The sequence below is a fragment of the Rhinopithecus roxellana genome, chromosome 19 (genome assembly GCF_007565055.1).
Source record: "Rhinopithecus roxellana isolate Shanxi Qingling chromosome 19, ASM756505v1, whole genome shotgun sequence".
Lineage (NCBI taxonomy): Eukaryota > Metazoa > Chordata > Mammalia > Primates > Cercopithecidae > Rhinopithecus > Rhinopithecus roxellana.
The window spans coordinates 40,597,096-40,616,378 of record NC_044567.1 but is presented as its reverse complement, the minus strand read 5'-3'; the positions used below and the strand labels follow the sequence as shown (position 1 = coordinate 40,616,378).

The 19,283-nt window shown below is 51.9% G+C and overlaps 1 protein-coding gene across 1 annotated transcript in view; it reads left to right on the top strand.

The window, feature by feature from the left end:
- Positions 1-19,283, top strand: part of RPTOR (regulatory associated protein of MTOR complex 1) — a 418,321-nt gene that overhangs the window by 267,572 nt on the left and 131,466 nt on the right. The window contains exons 8-9 of the mRNA XM_030923092.1: positions 6,756-6,856; positions 7,623-7,767. Of these exons, the coding sequence (XP_030778952.1) occupies positions 6,756-6,856; positions 7,623-7,767 (246 nt within the window). The remainder of the gene's footprint in view (positions 1-6,755; positions 6,857-7,622; positions 7,768-19,283) is intronic.

Genomic DNA, 19,283 nt, shown 5'->3' with positions numbered 1-19,283 from the left:
CAGTGTGAGCAGCTGTTTTCTAAGTGGGGAAGTGACGTGGCCCAGGCCTGTGGACTGTGGAGATCACACGATGTGCTTAACGAGCTGCCGGGAACTGTGGGATTGATTTATGCCAAGGAAAGCAAGTCATTGTCCACGGGAGTTTAGCTACACAGAAAATTAACAGTGGAATGTTGGTGGGTAATAAAAGAAAAAGAAAGTAAGGGATTAGTTGAGCACCGAAGAAATTTAGAGGAGGATCTCAGCTGTCATCCTGTGCTAGACAGTCTGTCCCGTGCAGAGCGCCCTCCCAGCTGGTGGGGTGGCTTCCCCGTGCCCTGGACTCAGGGCTGGACAGTCTATCCCGTGCAGAGCACCCTCCTGGCTGGCGAGGCGGCTTCCACGGAGTGATTATCGAGACCCGCGGGGCGTGGACGCAGCTTCTCTGCAGGCAGTCAGAGAGCTTCTGGGCTCTTGGCCCTCACTCCTCCAGCCAGAGGAGTTTTGCTTTCCTTTGTCCTGCATGAGATTTTGTTTGAGTAGCTAAAAAGTAATGGAAAACCACTGCAATGATCAGTGGCAAACCTTGTAGGTGTGGGGACCCAGCTGTGTGGTAAGAGCCGTCAGCCTGCGTAGTGTGAGCCGGAGCAGAAGGGTGTGGCCCGAGAATGCTTTCTGGACGCCTCGTGGGCCTGGCTGGGGTGCTGCAGAGGAGGTGGGAAGCGGCACCTGGAGGTGGGAAGCCTGGCTAGCCCCACTGCAGGGACAGAGAGCGGCTGAGGGCTTGGGGCCTCCAGGGTTTCAAGCCTCAGTGAAAAGCGAATCCACAGGGGCTGTTGGAGTGGGGACCAGCAGTGGAGATGATGACATTGTGCTTGATTTTACATGTTACACTTGAGCTGCGATGCCAGGCAAGCCGAGGGTGAAGGAAAGTGCCTTGCTGTGAGACCTGGAAGGAGCAGGGCCGCCGCTGGAGTAGATGCCGGGGTGTGAAAAGAGCTGGCGATGCGGTGCTCCCAGAGGTCACTAAGGGAGGAGCAGGGTGCTAGGGGAGAGACAGTCAGGATCCACAGATTCAGCAAATGAGGAATGGCAAGGCTAGGCGGCCACTGGAGTGAGGGGCTTGGCAGGAGGTGGCTGGGAAGGGCGGCGAGGACAGAAACCAGCTTTCGCACGGCAGGTAAGAGGAGCCTGCAGGGGCCCACGGAGAGCTTATCCAGTGCAAGCTTCAGGGCCACATGGGTTTTCCCCAGGGTAGACAGGCATAAGGCCCCAGCAGCCACTGTGTGTTGAACCCCAGCAGCCAGCGGTCTCCCCGGCCCATCCCTGGTCCTCGAGTCTCTGCGAGGCGGCTGCAGGGCCTGGGTCTGGTTTCCGCCACTTGTCTCCAGTGGAAGACACACCCTCATTGAGCCTCAGTTTCTCCATCTGAAAAGCATGTGAACATAAGACTTGCCTGGCGAGGGCACTGGGAAGGAAGTCTTGGTGGGCTTGGCAGGTGGGTGACTTGGGGGCCTGGGTCTGCCGAGCCGCACAGCGAGAGGCGTGGCATGAGTGCCCAACTGGCAGCGGTGGTGGAGGTAGTGTAAATGTCCATGCTGAGGAAAATCCAGGCCTCTGAGAGGCTAGGCAGCCAGTCCACGGTCACAGAGCCAGTCTCTGGCCAAATTCAAGCCCCTGTCTGTCTGGCTCCCAAGTTTAGGCCTGCAGGTGAAGGAAGAGGAAGGCTGGGGGGTCTGCAAGGGAGACGTCCTGATGACCTCACTGCCCCTAGTCCTTGTCCTCCGCATGGATGGGGCTGGAGAAAACAGTGAGGCGGCCACCCCAGGGGGAAGGGATCATGTGTTGTGGCTCCTGAGTGCAGACAGAGCTGAAGGCGCCCCCGAGAATCCAGGTGAGAGCACGAACCTGGAGAGACTGGGAGGTGAGCACCTGCCAGATGGGCACCTGTGGGTGACCCAGGGAGGGACAGGGCCCCGAGGAGTGGGTGGCACCTTGTACTGGAAGTGGGAAGCAGGTGGGGTGACAGGCAGATGACAGGGAGCCAGGCAGGTGAGGGGGAGGGGGAGGGAGCATCTCTGGAAGTGGGGAGCAGGCGGGGTGACGGGCAGATGACAGGGAGCCAGGCAGGTCCGGGAGAGGCGGGTGGGGGGAGCACCCCTGGGAGAGTGACTGTGATAGGTTGTGACCCCTCAGGCAGCTGGTGGAGAATCAAAGGCGAGGGCCGGGGACGCAGTCGTTCTTGTTAAGTGACAAGTTCCCAGCAGAGGGTGGTGGTGGGGACAGCCAGAGGTGTCAGGGAAGAAGAAGGGGCCTTAGAGGAAGGGCACCTGCTTGGCATTTTGGAGCTGGCCTGGCACTCTACGGTGGTTGCACAAACGGGGTATGGATGCTGAAGTTCTGCCAGCGTCTAGCAGGGCCGGAGTCCCCGTAATGGCCTGGATATTGGGGTGTGGAAGATAAATCCTGGCAAGAAACTGAATGCCGCAGGTGAGCCCGGGAAGTGTGGGGGAAGGTGGAGATAAGCCCTCCTGGCGACGGCAGCGAAGGAGAGTTTGAGGAGGCACGGGCCCTGCCAGGGGCCGCCCCTGGCGTCGTGCCACATCTGTTGTTGGGGTGTGATTTGTTTTAGTCGCCGCTTTGCATCAATGTCAGCTGTGCTGGCTCTGAAACAGGCACCACGGGTCATCCAGCCACAGCACAGCTGGGACCAGCGCTTGAGTTTTCAACTGTAGCTACAGTTTTCACGTAGAAGTCCTTGATTAACACTCTGGATTTAAATTTTAAAAGAGCCACCTTGATCATTAACCCTTTGAGGGTTTAAAGAAACTTCTAGAATAAAACGTGGTCTGACGCGGACACCCCACGCCACTAGGCTTCTTCTGTGGTCCCCTCATGATCCCAGTGACCTCCCAAGTTGGGCGAGGCTCAGCGTTAGTTAGGATCAGGTACAGAAAGGAAACCAGGAACAAATTGTTTCTGTAAAGATTTAATTTTATGTGACGTGAAAAGGGAGGGATGCCAGACTGTGTTCCACATTGTCACCCCCGGTAGGACCAGGTCTGCTGGATCAGGAAGTCACATCAGATTTCACTCACCGGATGGTTGGTTCATCTACTTGAATGATTTCTGGGTCTGTCTGAAGTTGGCCAGGCAGATGGCTCTGTCTAGTTTCATGATGAGCTTAGGGAAGAGACCAGTGGGATTTTCAGGACCGTTTTGGGGGAGTCTAGCTTTGCATTTATCTACTGGTAATTGTCACAAGATACCAATTTGTAAAAACAGACCTAAGTACACACTGGTGCTATCTGGCCTCTGTTTATCTTGATGGCTTGGCCATCCAGTGCCAGTGCTGGGGTGTGTGACCTCATGGGAAGCTCTTTGCTGCTCAGAATGCAGCTTTCTGTTAACCAGGGGTCACAGACTCAAGAACAGCAGGGGCTCTATGAGCTTCACTCCATTCAGGATACTTGGGCTCACGTTAGGGATGCGTTTAGTCCTGGTTTGCAAACAGCCTGTGGGCAAATGGTCTGTCTGTGCTTGTGATGGTCCCTGCACTTCTTCCGAGATGCAGTCCTGGCCCCCGCAGCTGCCCGAGCTGTGCTGCACCCATAGGCTCCCTCCCCAGCATCACCAGGGCCCAGGATGAGGAGATGCAGGAGCCAGGGTTTCGGCGATTCCCTGTTACTCAGGTGGGCACATTCATTGCAGTCAAGGTTGATGATATAAAGGCAAGAAAGAGTATCCCCATGATCACATTTTGAGGTTTTTTCCTCCAATTGTCTCTCTTGCACATGTTTGATGTCATCGTGACGATAGAGTATTTGTCTTGCTTCTGAATGTTAGAAAGCATCGTCCCATATCATTGAAATGTTCATAACAATTTAATTGCTTGTAGCTGCTGCATTGTGGTTGTTGCATGGTTTGTTTAATCATTTCTCCCTTGTCGGTTTCGGAGTGCATTTCGGGCTCCGCAATGGCAGATGACACCGCGCCACACATCTCCCTGCACCCCCCGCCCCCATCCTGCTTCCGGTTCAGGCTTGGTTGGTTCCTGGAAGTTGATGTAATGAACTACGTAGATTTTCCCGACGTTTACACGTGATAAAGAAGGTAGTGCCAGCGCACACTCATGCAGGATAGAAGTGTCTTTGTTTAGGTCAGGGACAGACACATCCAGCTGCCTTGGGATGGGGGCTCCGCACATCAGAGAGACCAGCCGTGTAATGTGGAGTGTGGACTTTGACGCAGTATCAGTCAGTCAATCGCTCATGTCTGTGTGACTCTGAACACGCAGACTCCGGGCACTTCCCAGACTGACAGTGCTCCAGGCATGTTGTTAGAGTCGTGCTGGGAGGGTAACATGTCTGAACCCCATGCAGCGAGGACCTGAGCTCTGCAGTTGGTCCCACCCTGCCCTGGGCACCTCTCTTCTTGAGGTTTGGGGACGGTCCTCTGCCCTTGTAGTTTGACTAACTCCAGATACGTTGAGAGAGAAGAGAGAACCCATGACAGGATGCTCAAGATCAGCACCTCCCGAGCCCGCCTTCCTTGCACACTTGGGCCACTTGTGTGTTTATTGGTCTAGACCACAGAGCTTCGGCGTGTGGCCTGGGCGCCCTCCCTCCTCTGCACGGCTTTGGTAAGGAGGGCAAGCGGCTCTCGGTGGCAGTCCCGTAGCTTGAAAGAGGCAGTGTTTTTGCGGAACATTGTTATTGACGATCTTGTCAATAATTTCATTAAAAAGGTTTTCAGCATATGTGTTTCTCATCTGCAGATGAGGGACCCAAGACACAAGTGTGTTGGGGTTCCATGTCCACCCTACGATGACCCCCGTGCCCCTTCTCCGGGCTGTTTCCCCAGGCCATGTCCCGGGCAGCCATCCCTGTTTGCACTGGCCATGTCCACCCTACGATGCCCCCGGTGCCCCTACGATGCACCCCGTGCCCCTTCTCTGTGCTGTTTCCCCGGGCCATGTCCCAAGCAGCCACCCCTGTTTGCACTGGTGCTTGAGGGCTGAGATGAGCCACCTGGTAAAATGAGTTCCCGGGCTGTTTGCTTGTGTTTCATAAGGAAATGTCTTCTCTTTGGGAGGTGTGCCCCACCCTCACATACCTCCGCGCGCCAAGCTCTGTCGCAGGTTGTTGGGTGGACGGGCACCTTTGCTTTTCCTCACTCCCCTGCTCAGAGGTCGGAGGGCAGGCAGCCTGGCCGTTCCTCCTGCATGCAGTGGACATGCTTGTTCCGAAGCGAGAGCAGGCTGGGGAGAAGGAAGAGGGGCTAAGACGACTCTCTGCTGTCCTTGTGCCGTGTGTTCACCTCCAGGCCCTGGTTTCTTTTAAATGGTGGGAATCCTTCATGATGCCCGCCCTCCCTCCCCCACCCATACAGCTCATGAAAGGTGCTTCTCAGTCATCCCTGCCCTGGCCAGCAGCCTGACTGCAAAACCCTGATGTTGGGTAAACTGGTCTCCCCTGTGGAGGTCAGAATTTTTCTTGAATTTGGAAATCTTTGTTTGAGACTTCTCACATTGTTTGAGCCACGGTGCTGCTTCAGAATATTATACCGACTTCTCAGTTTCTCATTTTTCTTGTCCTATCACTGAGCCTATTTTGAAGAAATAAGACGTTGTTTTTTGTTCCTAAAGGAAAAGGCATTTAGTGGGAGGAAAGAGCATGTGTTGAAGAATTATATTAAGAAGCTCGCTTAGGCTGGGCATGGTGGCTCACACCTGTAATCCCAACACTTTGGAAGGGTGAGCCGGGAGGATCCCTTGAGCCCAGGAGTTCAAGAGCAGCCTGGGCAACACAGCAGGACTCCAACTACAACAATTTAAGAAAAGAAGTTCACTTAACTCAGCTACCCTGTGTCGCTGATGCATCACCTCTTTGAACATTATTCTTATGAGGACGGTGCCATCAGATGGTTCCTACAGTGGGAATTGCTGACCAGCTAAATCTTCTCGAGCGGAATCATGCTCATGGCTCTGAACGTGTGGCTTTGGTTTTCCATTCCGAGTTACTTCACTTAGAATAATGGCCTCCAGCTCCATCCAAGTTGCTGCAAAAGTCATGGTTCTGTCCTCACGGCTGAGGAGTGGTCCTTGGTGCCACCTGCCCTGTATGAAATGGCAGCAGCCTCATCCCCCCGCCCACTGTCTGTCATATTTGTCTCTGCGTCATCTGCCATCACTTGGCACCACTCGTGTGCCTGTTCATTTGCCTGTTACTTGTCCTTCCCCCAGACCCGGCTCCCTTAGGACAGGGCCTGCGCACACACTGCCAATCTTCACATCCCTGTCACGGGTATCAGCTGCGTGTTGAATACACAGGAGCAAAGTAGACCTTGTGGGCTAGATTTCCCCCAGCGTGGATGGTGAGCTTCCACAGCGTTCCGTGGCTGAGATGTAAACCTGCAGAGCGTGATGTGGACTGCTTTCAGTATGTGCCACGGACTGCCCTTGGGGTCCAGTCCGTGGTCCATGGGAACCATGTGTGTGACCAGCTGGGCTTGGTCTGTATGTCTGGGGACACCGGACGAAGCAGTCGTTTTGGAGGTGTGCAGGAGGAAGGAAAGCTGCAGATGGAGGTTGAGCTCTGAGCTGTGAGCTCATGGAGAGTTTAATTCTTCCGGCCGTGCGCCGAGGGTCTGCTCAGAGCCTTCCTCCCTCTGCTCAGAGCCCTTCGCCACCTGCGCCCATTTTTCTTGCAACCTCTCCTCAATTCCCTGCTCTCAGAGTTGTGGCATCACTCATGAGAATGCCTGGTGTTTTCTAGGATCCCTGGCCGCCTGAACGACAGGAGGACGCCCCTGGGTGAGCTGAACTGGATCTTCACAGCCATCACAGACACCATTGCATGGAACGTGCTCCCTCGGGGTGAGGCGCGGGCTGGGCCTTGGGGAGGGAGGCTATGGCCTTGAGCGTGCGGGGAGCTGACCCTTTTACATGAGAGGAGTCAGATAGGATCCATGAGTGCCTCACTAGTGAGGAAGACAGTGGGAGGGGCTGAAAAGTAGAATACGACCACCTAAGGAGGTTTCTGCAAGGGGGGTGAGTTACCGCACGCCAGGTTCTCAGAACAGTGGTGCGGAGAGACTGCATGTCAGCGTTGGTCCTGACCATTCGCACAGCCTTTACCGTGCACCAGTGGCTTGTCTTCAGAGTCACTGGCATTATTCACGTTGGCCGAAAACCAGAATTACTGTTATAAGACTTGTTTGTATTTTTTGTGTATTGATTGGTTGATTTTGGGTGTTTGTTCACATGTATGTATATGTGCACTGTGTGTGTGTACACGTGTACGTGTGTGTACACACGTGTGTACGCATACACATATTTGTGTATTTACATGTGTGCACGTGTGTGTGCATGTATGTACATGTGTATGTATCTGTATAGATATCTTTGTATACATTGTGTACATGTGTGCGCATGCATGTGTGCATGCATGTATATTTGTGCACATGTGTGTGTGTAAGCATGTGTGCATGTTTCAGCATGAGTGTGTGGTGCTGATGGGAAATATGCATATTAGTCCCAACTTGTTTTTAGCAATTTTTGATAGAAGTGGATTTGTGTATTTGACTTTAAATGCTAGACACAAGTCACTGAAGATTCCTTTTTATCTTTGATCTCTCCTCAGATCTCTTCCAAAAGCTCTTCAGACAGGACTTACTGGTGGCTAGTCTGTTTCGAAATTTTTTATTGGCGGAAAGGATTATGAGGTCGTACAACTGCACTCCCGTCAGCAGCCCACGTCTGCCGCCCACGTACATGCATGCGATGTGGTGAGTGTTTCAGGATCCTCCAGGTGCTGTGCTCCCCTACCCTTCCCAGCACTGTGATGTCATGGAATTGCACAGAGCTGGGCAGGGAGGCCCCACACGTAACTTGGGGACCCCGTGTAGCATTAACAAGTGAAGCTAAATGCAGGGCTCCCAGAGATCTCCACACAGTGGAATGGGGATCTCCTTCAGAGGGCAGAAACCTTGGAGGGCCTTTTAGGACTGCACGGGAGCAGCGGCCAGCTGAAGCCTCACAGCTCTGCGACTCGGGTGGGGGGGGGGCAGCACTTTGCAAGAGAGTTTCTGACCTTTTAGAAACCAGTAGTGAGAAAATAACTTGCTGACTTGAATTTTTGAAGCACATCCAAGATCGCCCTGGAGAATTAAACTGTTGGGCTCACAATCAATTAGTTTTTATGCTTATTTCTCACACACACACACACGCTCGTAAGTGTAATCTTTTATGGCTATTGATTATAGTTCTGTCCCATTGCTGAGTTGCTATTTATGCAACTCCTAATGGTGGTAACAGTGACAATGATGTGATTTGTTTTTAGTCTAGACATTATATTTGAAGACGTTTGGTTTCTTTCTGTTCTGTGGCTGCCCTAACAGAAGCAGGCTTGGGCAAATTCTAAAATGGTATTAAAACAAAGAAAAATATTTCTGTTCATCAATGGGAGAAACCCTAACAACACGAATATTTGTAAAAGAGCGATTAATGTATACCTTGCCTCAGAAGCTATTGTATGGCATGTTTTCCTGGCCAGGTTTACTTTGGCTAGTGTTTTGTGTTGTCTTTTTAAATGTATATGTGGCCACTTTCCCTCAACACTGGAAATGCAGAGAAGCAAGAAGGCATCTAAACTCACTACCCATCACCCACTCCAAAAAGTTAGGAATAATCCCCATCACCCACTCCAGAAAAGGTAGGAATAATCCCCATCACCCACTCCAGAAAAGGTAGGAATAATCCCCATCACCCACTCCAGAAAAGGTAGGAATAATCCCCATCACCCACTCCAGAAAAGGTAGGAATAATCCCCATCACGCACTCCAGAAAAGTTAGGGATAATCCCCATCACCCACTCCAGAAAAGTTAGGAATAATCTAATTTTTCATATTTATAGTCATCTAAACTCACTACCCATCACCCACTCCAGAAAAGTTAGGAATAATCCCCACCACCCACTCCAGAAAAGTTAGGAATAATCCCTACCACCCACTCCAGAAAAGTTAGGAATAATCCCCACCACCCACTCCAGAAAAGTTAGGAATAATCCCCACCACCCACTCCAGAAAAGTTAGGAATAATCCCCACCACCCACTCCAGAAAAGTTAGGAATAATCTAATTTTTCATATTTATAGTCATCTAAACTCACTACCCATCACCCACTCCAGAAAAGTTAGGAATAATCCCCATCACCCACTCCAGAAAAGTTAGGAATAATCCCCATCACCCACTCCAGAAAAGTTAGGAATAATCTAATTTTTCATATTTATAGTCATCTAAACTCACTACCCATCACCCACTCCAGAAAAGTTAGGAATAATCTAATTTTTCATATTTATAGTCATCTAAACTCACTACCCATCACCCACTCCAGAAAAGTTAGGAATAATCTAATTTTTCATATTTATAGTCATCTAAACTCACTACCCATCACCCACTCCAGAAAAGTTAGGAATAATCTAATTTTTCATATTTATAGTCATCTAAGCTCACTACCCATCACCCACTCCAGAAAAGTTAGGAATAATCTAATTTTTCATATTTATAGTCATCTAAACTCACTACCCATCACCCACTCCAGAAAAGTTAGGAATAATCTAATTTTTCATATTTATAGTCATCTAAGCTCACTACCCATCACCCACTCCAGAAAAGTTAGGAATAATCTAATTTTTCATATTTATAGTCATCTAAGCTCACTACCCATCACCCACTCCAGAAAAGTTAGGAATAATCTAATTTTTCATATTTATAGTCATCTAAGCTCACTACCCATCACCCACTCCAGAAAAGTTAGGAATAATCTAATTTTTCATATTTATAGTCATCTAAGCTCACTACCCATCACCCACTCCAGAAAAGTTAGGAATAATCTAATTTTTCATATTTATAGTCATCTAAGCTCACTACCCATCACCCACTCCAGAAAAGTTAGGAATAATCTAATTTTTCATATTTATAGTCATCTAAGCTCACTACCCATCACCCACTCCAGAAAAGTTAGGAATAATCTAATTTTTCATATTTATAGTCATCTAAGCTCACTACCCATCACCCACTCCAGAAAAGTTAGGAATAATCTAATTTTTCATATTTATAGTCATCTAAGCTCACTACCCATCACCCACTCCAGAAAAGTTAGGAATAATCTAATTTTTCATATTTATAGTCATCTAAGCTCACTACCCATCACCCACTCCAGAAAAGTTAAAAATAATCTAATTTTTAATATTTATAGTCAACATTTATATGAGCTAGATCAAAATACATTATCCCCAGCACAGCACTTGGACTTTAAACAGAAAAAGTTAAAGCATGCATGATCTGTGTCCTTCTTAAGAGTCTGTAAGATGAAATAGAGAACCCTGATAAGGAGAAAAGAAAATTGAAGTACACCATTTAAATAATGTGTAAATAAAACCACCACACATTTATTTTTCACGAATCCATGAATAACAGAGCTGTAAAAGAGAGAGTTGTTTGAAAAGCCTTTGCAATGTTTAGAATAAATATTTAAAATAAACATTTTTTTAAATAAATAGAGCATTTTTGAAAGAGTATATTCTCAAAATGGCCTTGTTCCTTTAAGCAAAGTAAGGCCTTAAATGCTGTCTCTATTTCTTCTGAGACAGGTTTTTGTAATAAATTTATTTTAGAAAGAGAAGGAAAAAGAAAAAAAAAGAGCTGAAGGGGTCAGTGCCACATCAGATCCTGGATCAAAAACTAGTTCAGCGCTGGGAGCCGGTTGAGCACTCAGAGCGGGGCTGGGCAGGGTCTCCGGGCTTGCAGGTTCCCCTTACCAGGAATCAGTCCACGGAAACCTTTTTCCTTCTAGCGTATGTTTTCTCCACATGTAAAAGCACCTGTCTGCTGTGCTTAGCTGCGTAGAGTTCAAGACAGTGTCATCACATTGGAGTCCGTGGTCAAAGACCAGAGCCAGAGCACAAAGAGCAGCCAGGAGGGGTGAGCGGGCGAGGATGGGTGCTGGGAGGGGCATGTGGCGAGTTTGGCATGGGGCAGCCACATCCCACCTCTCCATTTAGAGGCCGTGTGGCGAGGCCAGTGTGGGGCAGCCACATCCCACCTCTCCGTTTAGAGGCCACGTGGTGAGGCCAACACAGGACAACCACATCCCACCTCTCCATCTAGAGGCCGAGTGGCGAGGCTGGTGTGGGGCAGCCACATCCCACCTCTCCATCTAGAGGCCATGTGGCAAGGCCGGCCTGGGGCAGCCACATCCCACCTCTCCATCTAGAGGCCGAGTGGCGAGGCTGGTGTGGGGCAGCCACATCCCACCTCTCCATCTAGAGGCCACGTGGCGAGGCTGGCATGGGGCAGCCATATCCCACCTCTCCATTTAGAGGCCACGTAGTGAGGCCAACACAGGACAACCACGTCCCACCTCTCCATCTAGAGGCTACGTGGCGAGGCCAGTATGGGGCAGCCACATCCCACCTCTCTGTCTAGAGGCCGCGTGGTAAGGCTGGCACAGGACAACCACGTCCCACCTCTCCATCTAGAGGCCGCGTGGCGAGGCTGGCATAGGACAACCACGTCCCACCTCTCCATCTAGAGGCCGCGTGGCGAGGCTGGCACAGGACAACCACGTCCCACCTCTCCATCTAGAGGCCGCGTGGTGAGGCTGGCACAGGACAACCACATCCCACCTCTCCATCTAGAGGCCGCGTGGTGAGGCCGGCCTGGGGCAGCCACATCCCGCCTCTCCATCTAGAGGCCGCGTGGCGAGGCTGGCACAGGACAACCACGTCCCACCTCTCCATCTAGAGGCCGCGTGGCGAGGCTGGCACAGGACAACCACGTCCCACTTCTCCATCTAGAGCCGCGTGGCGAGGCTGGCACAGGACAACCACGTCCCACCTCTCCATCTAGAGGCCGCGTGGTGAGGCCGGCCTGGGGCAGCCACATCCCGCCTCTCCATCTAGAGGCCGCGTGGCGAGGCTGGCACAGGACAACCACGTCCCACCTCTCCATCTAGAGGCCGCGTGGCGAGGCTGGCGCAGGACAACCACGTCCCACCTCTCCATCTAGAGGCCGCGTGGCGAGGCCGGCCTGGGGCAGCCACATCCCGCCTCTTCCGTCTACAGACTGCTTTCTAGTACTGGCCCCTCAGAAGCTTTCTGAGTGCCGGCATTTGTATCAGTCCTGCTTTGTAGAAGGTCCTCATCTAGGCCTAGCTGCAGCCTCTCCCAGCCCTGCTGGGGCTGCCCTTCCCTGCCCAGGAAAAAGGCTGGCTGTGCTGCAGACTCCGCTTCCTGGAGCCTCACAGATCCAGCCCTCACCTGTGCTTATTTGTTGTGCTAGAGAATCAGAGAACCTGGGGACAGCATCACATGGGTGCCCTGCAGCCCCTCTTCCTGACGGTCACTGTGGACACTCAGATTTTTCTCCTCTCCTGGTTCTGACCTTCCTGAATGTGTCAGAGGCTCTGCTTGGGTTAATGTGCGCCTTTAGTGTTCCAGCCCACGTGGTCCATCATCCCACCATACATGGCCTGCTGCGTTATGTCCTCCCGCTTCCCGTTTGGGTGCATTCTCCTGATTGTTTTGGGGTTACATCCTCCTGCTTCCCTTTTGGATGCATTCTCCTGATTGTTGCGGGGTTACATCCTCCCGCTTCCCTTTTGGGTCCATTCTCCTGGTTGTTTTGGGGTTACATCCTCCTGCTTCCCTTTTGGGTGCATTCTCCTGGTTGTTTTGGGGTTACATCCTCCTGCTTCCCGTTTGGATGCATTCTCCTGATTGTTGCGGGGTTACATCCTCCTGCTTCCCTTTTGGGTGCATTCTCCTGATTGTTGCAGGGTTACATCCTCCTGCTTCCCTTTTGGATGCATCCTCCTGCTTCCCGTTTGGGTGCATTCTCCTGGTTGTTTTGGGGTTACATCCTCCTGCTTCCCGTTTGGGTGCATTCTCCTGATTGTTTTGGGGTTACATCCTCCCGCTTCCCTTTTGAGTGCATTCTCCTGGTTGTTGTGGGGTTGTGTCCTCCCGCTTCCCTTTTGAGTGCATTCATTCTCCTGGTTGTTGCGGGGTTGTGTCCTCCCGCTTCCCTTTTGAGTGCATTCTCCTGGTTGTTGCGGGGTTGTGTCCTCCCGCTTCCCTTTTGGGTGCATTCATTCTCCTGGTTGTTGCGGGGCGGGCTCTTTGGGAAGCAAACGGAGATGGAGGCTGGTGTCACGACACTGCTCATGAGTGGACCAGCCCTGGGTCAGCGGTGGAGGGGTGGGCAGAGAGAAGTCAGGCTCACCTCCGCCAGCCCTGGGGAGCTCTGAGGATGGGATGGGAGGTGAGTGGTCTCACCTGCATTCTGCATTAGTTGTCAGACATCAGCCACCCAGAAGAGGGCCTGACAGCCGTGAGCCGCCTGCCTGTGGTGCCCCCAACCTGAAGGGGATCCGGCCCCCTCCCTCACAGCGTCTTGCTGTAAGAGAAAATCTCACCTGCCTTACCAGGGTCTGCTGTTACCGCCAGCCCCATTTCGATGGGGCCCTTGAGAGAGGAGGAAGCGCAGCGCAGAGGAGCTCTGCCACAGGTGCACAGCCCGTTTGCAAGAAACGTGTTTCCTCTCCTCATCCAGGAAAGTGGCTCTTCCCAGTCGGCTGTGGAGAGCTTATCATCAGACCCTGCTGGGGCCTGCGGCAGTGACCGCGGGCTGGACTAGAAGACAGCAGCCAGCAGCACCCGGCCACTGGAGCAGCCGCTGGTGCCGCCACTGCTAGCAGCCGGGGCCTCCGGGCCGGCCTGGCCCCAGGGGAGTGAACTCTGTTCATGTAGAACCACAGCGGCGACCCCCTCAGTTCCTAGGCTGGGGCAGGGAAGCACTGCCCTGGCCTCCTCCTGGTCCCTGGCAACCTTCTGCTGGGTGTCACTGTGTCCGCATGGTTGGATTTGATGGACATCGGGGATGAAAACTGAAGAAGAACCAGGCCAGTAGTGGTGAAGGGCAGGGCTCCTCCTGTGGGGTGCTCAGGGTGGGCCGCCGTGCTGTCACCGCTGGGCACACCTGTGGGCTCCACCAGCCACGCGGCTAGAACTCGCCCTGCTGATGCCGACGGCCAGGGTGGCTTTGGGGTTTCACCCTCAACCGGCAGAAGAAGCTTTACACACTTGGATGTTTCCCTTTTTCTTTTTTAAACTCACACCTTGGGCATGCATCTGCGTCCTGCCCTGGTGACTGACGTGAGCACAAAGGGAGCCTTAGTCAGCCGCTCGGCCCGCGGGAAGGAAGAGGTGAGTGGGAGTGACTCACGCCAGGCTTGGGCTCCAGGCTTCGCGGCAAAGCAGTGAATGTGAACGCCCAGGGGAGCAGCTGGGCCGAATTGAAGCTGATTTGTGCTGAAAGAAGAAAACCTAATTCACAGATTACATACCAGTCATGGCCCTTCCGATGGACGTGTCTCCCTCTGCTTAGTAATAGGAGTGCCTCCAGCGCCACTCGTGGAAAATAGAATTTGCAGGCAGAAACAGCATTAGGGAGGGTGCCGGCCATCTACTGCTGTGTGACAGCAGTGTCCCTGCAGACCCGGCAGCTCAGAACAGCGCACAGCCTACAGGTCCGGTGCCTGTTGTGGGACTCAGCCAGTTTCTCTGTGCAGGGTCCCACCAGGTTAAGGCTGCCTTTGCAGTTGAGACCACCCAGCGTCCCCAGTCTTTCTGCTGTCTGACAGAACTGTTTAATATTAACCAGGTGGGGTCCTTAGTGTGGCCTCCCGCCCCTCAGAGCCAGCGCGAGGGCTGGATGCTGCAGCCTTGCCTAGTGCCACACACGGTCACAGCAGCCGTCACCTTTGCCATATTCTGCTGATCGAAAGCAGTCTCAGGTCCCACCTGCACTCCCAGGGAGAGGCCACACCTGGGACAGAGGTCCTGGGGCCACATTCGAACCTGTCCACCTCAGCTGGTGAACCGTGCTGGGGTTTGGAGAGGGTGAGAGTGAAGTCGCAGAGCCTAGGGAGCGATCTGACCACGGCTCCCCTGAGGCACAGCAGTCATGGCAGGTGACCACAGGGGTCATGTAAGAATAGGTTGATTAAGCGCCTGTTGCGTGTTGGGAGTGTTCTGAAGCTTTATAATTGTTAGGCCATCTCCCTCTCACAGCAGGTGCTGCTATAAAGCTACAATTTTTGCTATCAATATGCCCATTTTACTGATGGGAAACTGGGGTGCGTGAGGATCCGCATGGCAGGGCCAGGCCATGGCTCCAGCCATCTTGCGCCAGCCTGCCCCATGCTGACTCAGCGGCGTACATGCTGAGTCATGATATGTACGTGCATGAGCTTCTGTTTCAGGCACATCCCCGGGACAAGAGTGCACCCAGGCAGAAGTGGCATTTAACCAGGGAGCAAAGCTCTTGTCACCTCTTGTTACACATGGCCGCTGTGCTGGCAGATCACAGCATCGTTGTCAGCGTGCGGAAGCTTCCCGGTGTCTGAATGAGTCTGATCAGGCAGAGACGAGCAGGGAGTGGCATGTAGCGACCTGCTCTAGTCATGCTCCTGGGAGCAGGAGCCCGTGCAAGGTCTCAGGAAGGACGTGCGCCTCATATGAGAACCCCGTGGCAGGTGGCCTTCCTTGCATTTTGCAGTCAGCCACATCCCACCTGCAGAACAGAACCCTGGGGTTTTCCCTCCAGCTGGACATGAGAAGCTGCTGGGGAGTCGGCAGCCCTGTCCTGGGATCCGAGTCATCTTGGTGACTCCCACCCTTCGATGCCCGGCCGAGACCCGCCTGGCTCGGGCCTGCCCTTGGTTGGGACCTCACTGACCTCAGGCCTCTGACCCCTGACCCCTGCCTTGGCTTTACGGCCTTTACAATGCTGGCCCCGGTGGCCACCCATCTGCCTGCCCACCGCCTGCCCTGCCTTTGAGTGCCCGGCCCCTTTGCCCCACAACCAACTGTGACCTGGCTCAGGAGCGTAACTGAAGCAGGTTGCTAAGGAAAAACCAAGGAACAGGACTGATGGGATGTTCTGGAAGACAAAGACAAATCAAGCCACTTGTCAGAACATTGGTTCTAAGAGGGAAAATTTGGGAACGACTCTACTACCTAACAGAATAGGAATGTAAATTAAGATCTGGATGCTTAAAAGAAAATGTAAGCAGTCTTAACATTTTATTCATGACTATGCAAAAATATGTTAAATGAGAACACCAAATTGCATCAGCATTCTAGTTAATATCTACGTTAAAATACGTAGTACACATAGCGATAAAACACTGAGTAGATTTACAAATAAACATGAATGATGTTTGTGCCAGGGTGGTACAGTTGGGGTGATGGTTCTCCATTCTAAAAATTGACAAATATTACTTTGGTTAATTAAAAATCTGCCTGTAGATTTTCTAAGCCTTCGAAGCACTAAAAGCAATTTTTAAAAATAGAGTCTTTATGGCTAAGGCATTATTGTTCATAAATTCAGAACTAGAGACACACAGAAGAAATAATTGAATACTTCTTTACATGAGGAAAAACATGACTGGTAGAGTTGCCTAAGAGGCAGGCGTGGGGGCTGTCAGACAGCAGAAAGTAGGGCAGCGCTCGGGCCTTGCTCAGTCCAACCAGGGCTCTGTGGGGTGGTTTTGGCCCACAGTTGCCAGCCATAGAGTAGCCAAAAGTTCATATTTTCATTTTTAATTGATTATTCGATGTTGATATCTAATGTGGCATTAGAAAGCATTCCGCGAGCCCAACTGGACACATCCCACCAGACAGCGGCCTGCAGCCTGCCTGCTCCAAGCTGGGCCATGAACCCCTACAGTCAGAGGCTTCAGTGAAGCCATCGGTGCCTCAGCTCCCAGCATAGGGGGCGGCCCGTACACATGGCAGTGCTGTGTGCATGGGGAGGGCAGGTGTCCAGGGCGACTTGCGGCTGAGTCTCAGGACGCTTCCCCCACTCTTCTTCCTCAGCCCCACCTGTGTGTGTCCAAGGGTCCTCTCCAGGTAGGGGTCTTTTCTGCAAGGTCTGACATCGTGGCTTCTTGTCTTTCTATGCTGGGAAGTGCCAAATAAGTAATATTAAAGAGTTCTCTGTACAGAAATCAATGATGATGTAATTTCAGGAGAATCACTTGCATTTCACACATGTTCTCTGGAGAGGGTTTTCAGCAACAAGGCTGCCAGCATGAATCTGGAGCTAAAAAGTAAACACTAGTCAGTTCCATTTAATGCTGAAAATTATATCATGAACCAACTTTGATAGGGAATTGAACGTAAAAATTGGGCTTTAGATTTGGAGAAGATCCTAGGCCTCGTAGGAGAAGAAAGACTGGAAATGTGGTCTGGCTGGTCAGGAGCCAGGACAGCACATCCTACGCCGAAGGTGTGCACAGATCCTCCCGACCAGCTTCTCTGTTCTGTGGCGTCTTTCTGGCTTCCTGGAGCCAGGGCAGCTCCACCGGCCTCAGTTTCTAGAGGATAAACCTGACTGAGGTGGACCTGCCACCTTGGCCACTGCCCAGTGCCAACCCCACCCTGCCCCAACCCCAGCTCCACCCAGTTCTCTCATTTGCCTTTCCTCTCACTGCCACCAAAACGTATGTCCAAAAATGGGGGTTTGTCAGCCTGTATTAGTTCATTATGTGTGCAAAAAATGTATCAGAATTAGTTGAACGGTAGTAGACCACACCCCAGTTCTGAGTGCTGACAGTTTGTAAAAGACCCTTTCAGGTGCTCTGCCAAAGCCGCTCATGCATAGCCTCCTCACGGCATCAGGCTGCTGCGTGCCACAGCTCCCCTGCACTGAGCCACCTTGCACGGGCGACTGCTGTCCAGTGGTTTGGTCATCACCTTCAAAAGGAGTCTGGTAGTTGAGGTGAGATCGCAGGTGCACTGCTCCTCGGGAATGCCAGAGGCTTACCGTGACAGGGAGCATCATTTTCATTCTCTTTTTTTTTTTTTTTGGAGGCATGGTCTCGCTCTGTCACCCAGGCTGGAATGCAGTGGTGTGATCTCGGCTCACTGCAGCCTCAACCTCCCAGGCTCAAGCAATCCTCCCACGTCAGACCCCCAAGTAGCTGGGACTACAGGCACACGGCCAGCTAATAGTTTTGTATTTTTTGTAGAGATGGGTTTTCACCATGTTGCCCAAGCTGGTCTTGAACTCCTGAGCTCAATGTGCCCACCTCAGCCTTCCAAAGTGCTGGGATTACAGTTTGTGCCACCGCACCCAGCAGGGAACATCATTTTAAAGCAGCTCTTTGCTTCCCAGCGGAGATTCCATAACAGCCATGTGTTATTCTGATGTGTGTTTCCCCAAATCCGCTACACAATTAAGGTGCTTAGGAGGGAGGAGAGGCAAGCACAGAGGTTTCACTTACACTAGCTCCGCGTCCCTCCCGGGTTTCAGAGAGTCATGTACTTGCACTTGCACTGCCCAGAGACCAGGCCCCAGCACTGCCTCCTCTCCATTCCCCACGGAGGCTGATTCCTCAGTCGATGTTGCCCTGAGAAAACCCCACTCCAATAAGGCATTTGACTCTGGAGTCCGTCATAGCAGAATTTCACCTCCACTCTGCCCTAGGCGTGTTCGCATTCGAAGTCTGATTCTAACTCTTACACACACTCACCACGATCCTTAACGTGAGTGAGTTTACTAGTCTGGACACAGGAGGGAGGCTTCTGGAAGATTGGGGAACCCCAAGCCTTCTTAGGTGTGAGCAGTCCTTGCCTCTTGTGATGAATTTGATGCATGACTTTATCACTGTCCATCGGAATCCCGCCGAGGCTCTGGAGACAGCGATGTCAGATCTCTGACGACAGTGAACTTCCACAGAGGGCAGCAGCATCTCCCTGTGCATCCCTGTGTGTCACTGTGTATCCTGTGCATCCCTGTGTGTCACTGTGTATCCTGTGTGTCACTGTGTATCCCTGTGTATCACTGTGTATCCCTGTGTATCACTGTGCATCCCTGTGTGTCACTGTGTATCCCTGTGTATCACTGTGTGTCACTGTGTATCCCTGTGTATCACTGTGTGTCACTGTGTATCCTGTGCATCCCTGTGTGTCACTGTGTATCCCTGTGTATCACTGTGCACACAGTAAAATTTAACAAGAAGCCAGTCCATTCCACCATGTTACCACATTGCAGATGTAGGGAGGGGATAACCACCCAGACTTGGTAATCGTCTTTATTTTGGAGCCTCTTTGCTGAGCCGGAGATGAGGAAGATGTTGGTACCTGGCTATAAAGGCTTGAGCCAGGTAGTTACGGAGGGCATGCAGCCAATACCCCTCTTGAGACACCAGCTTGGTTAGTGTGGAAAAACTCCATT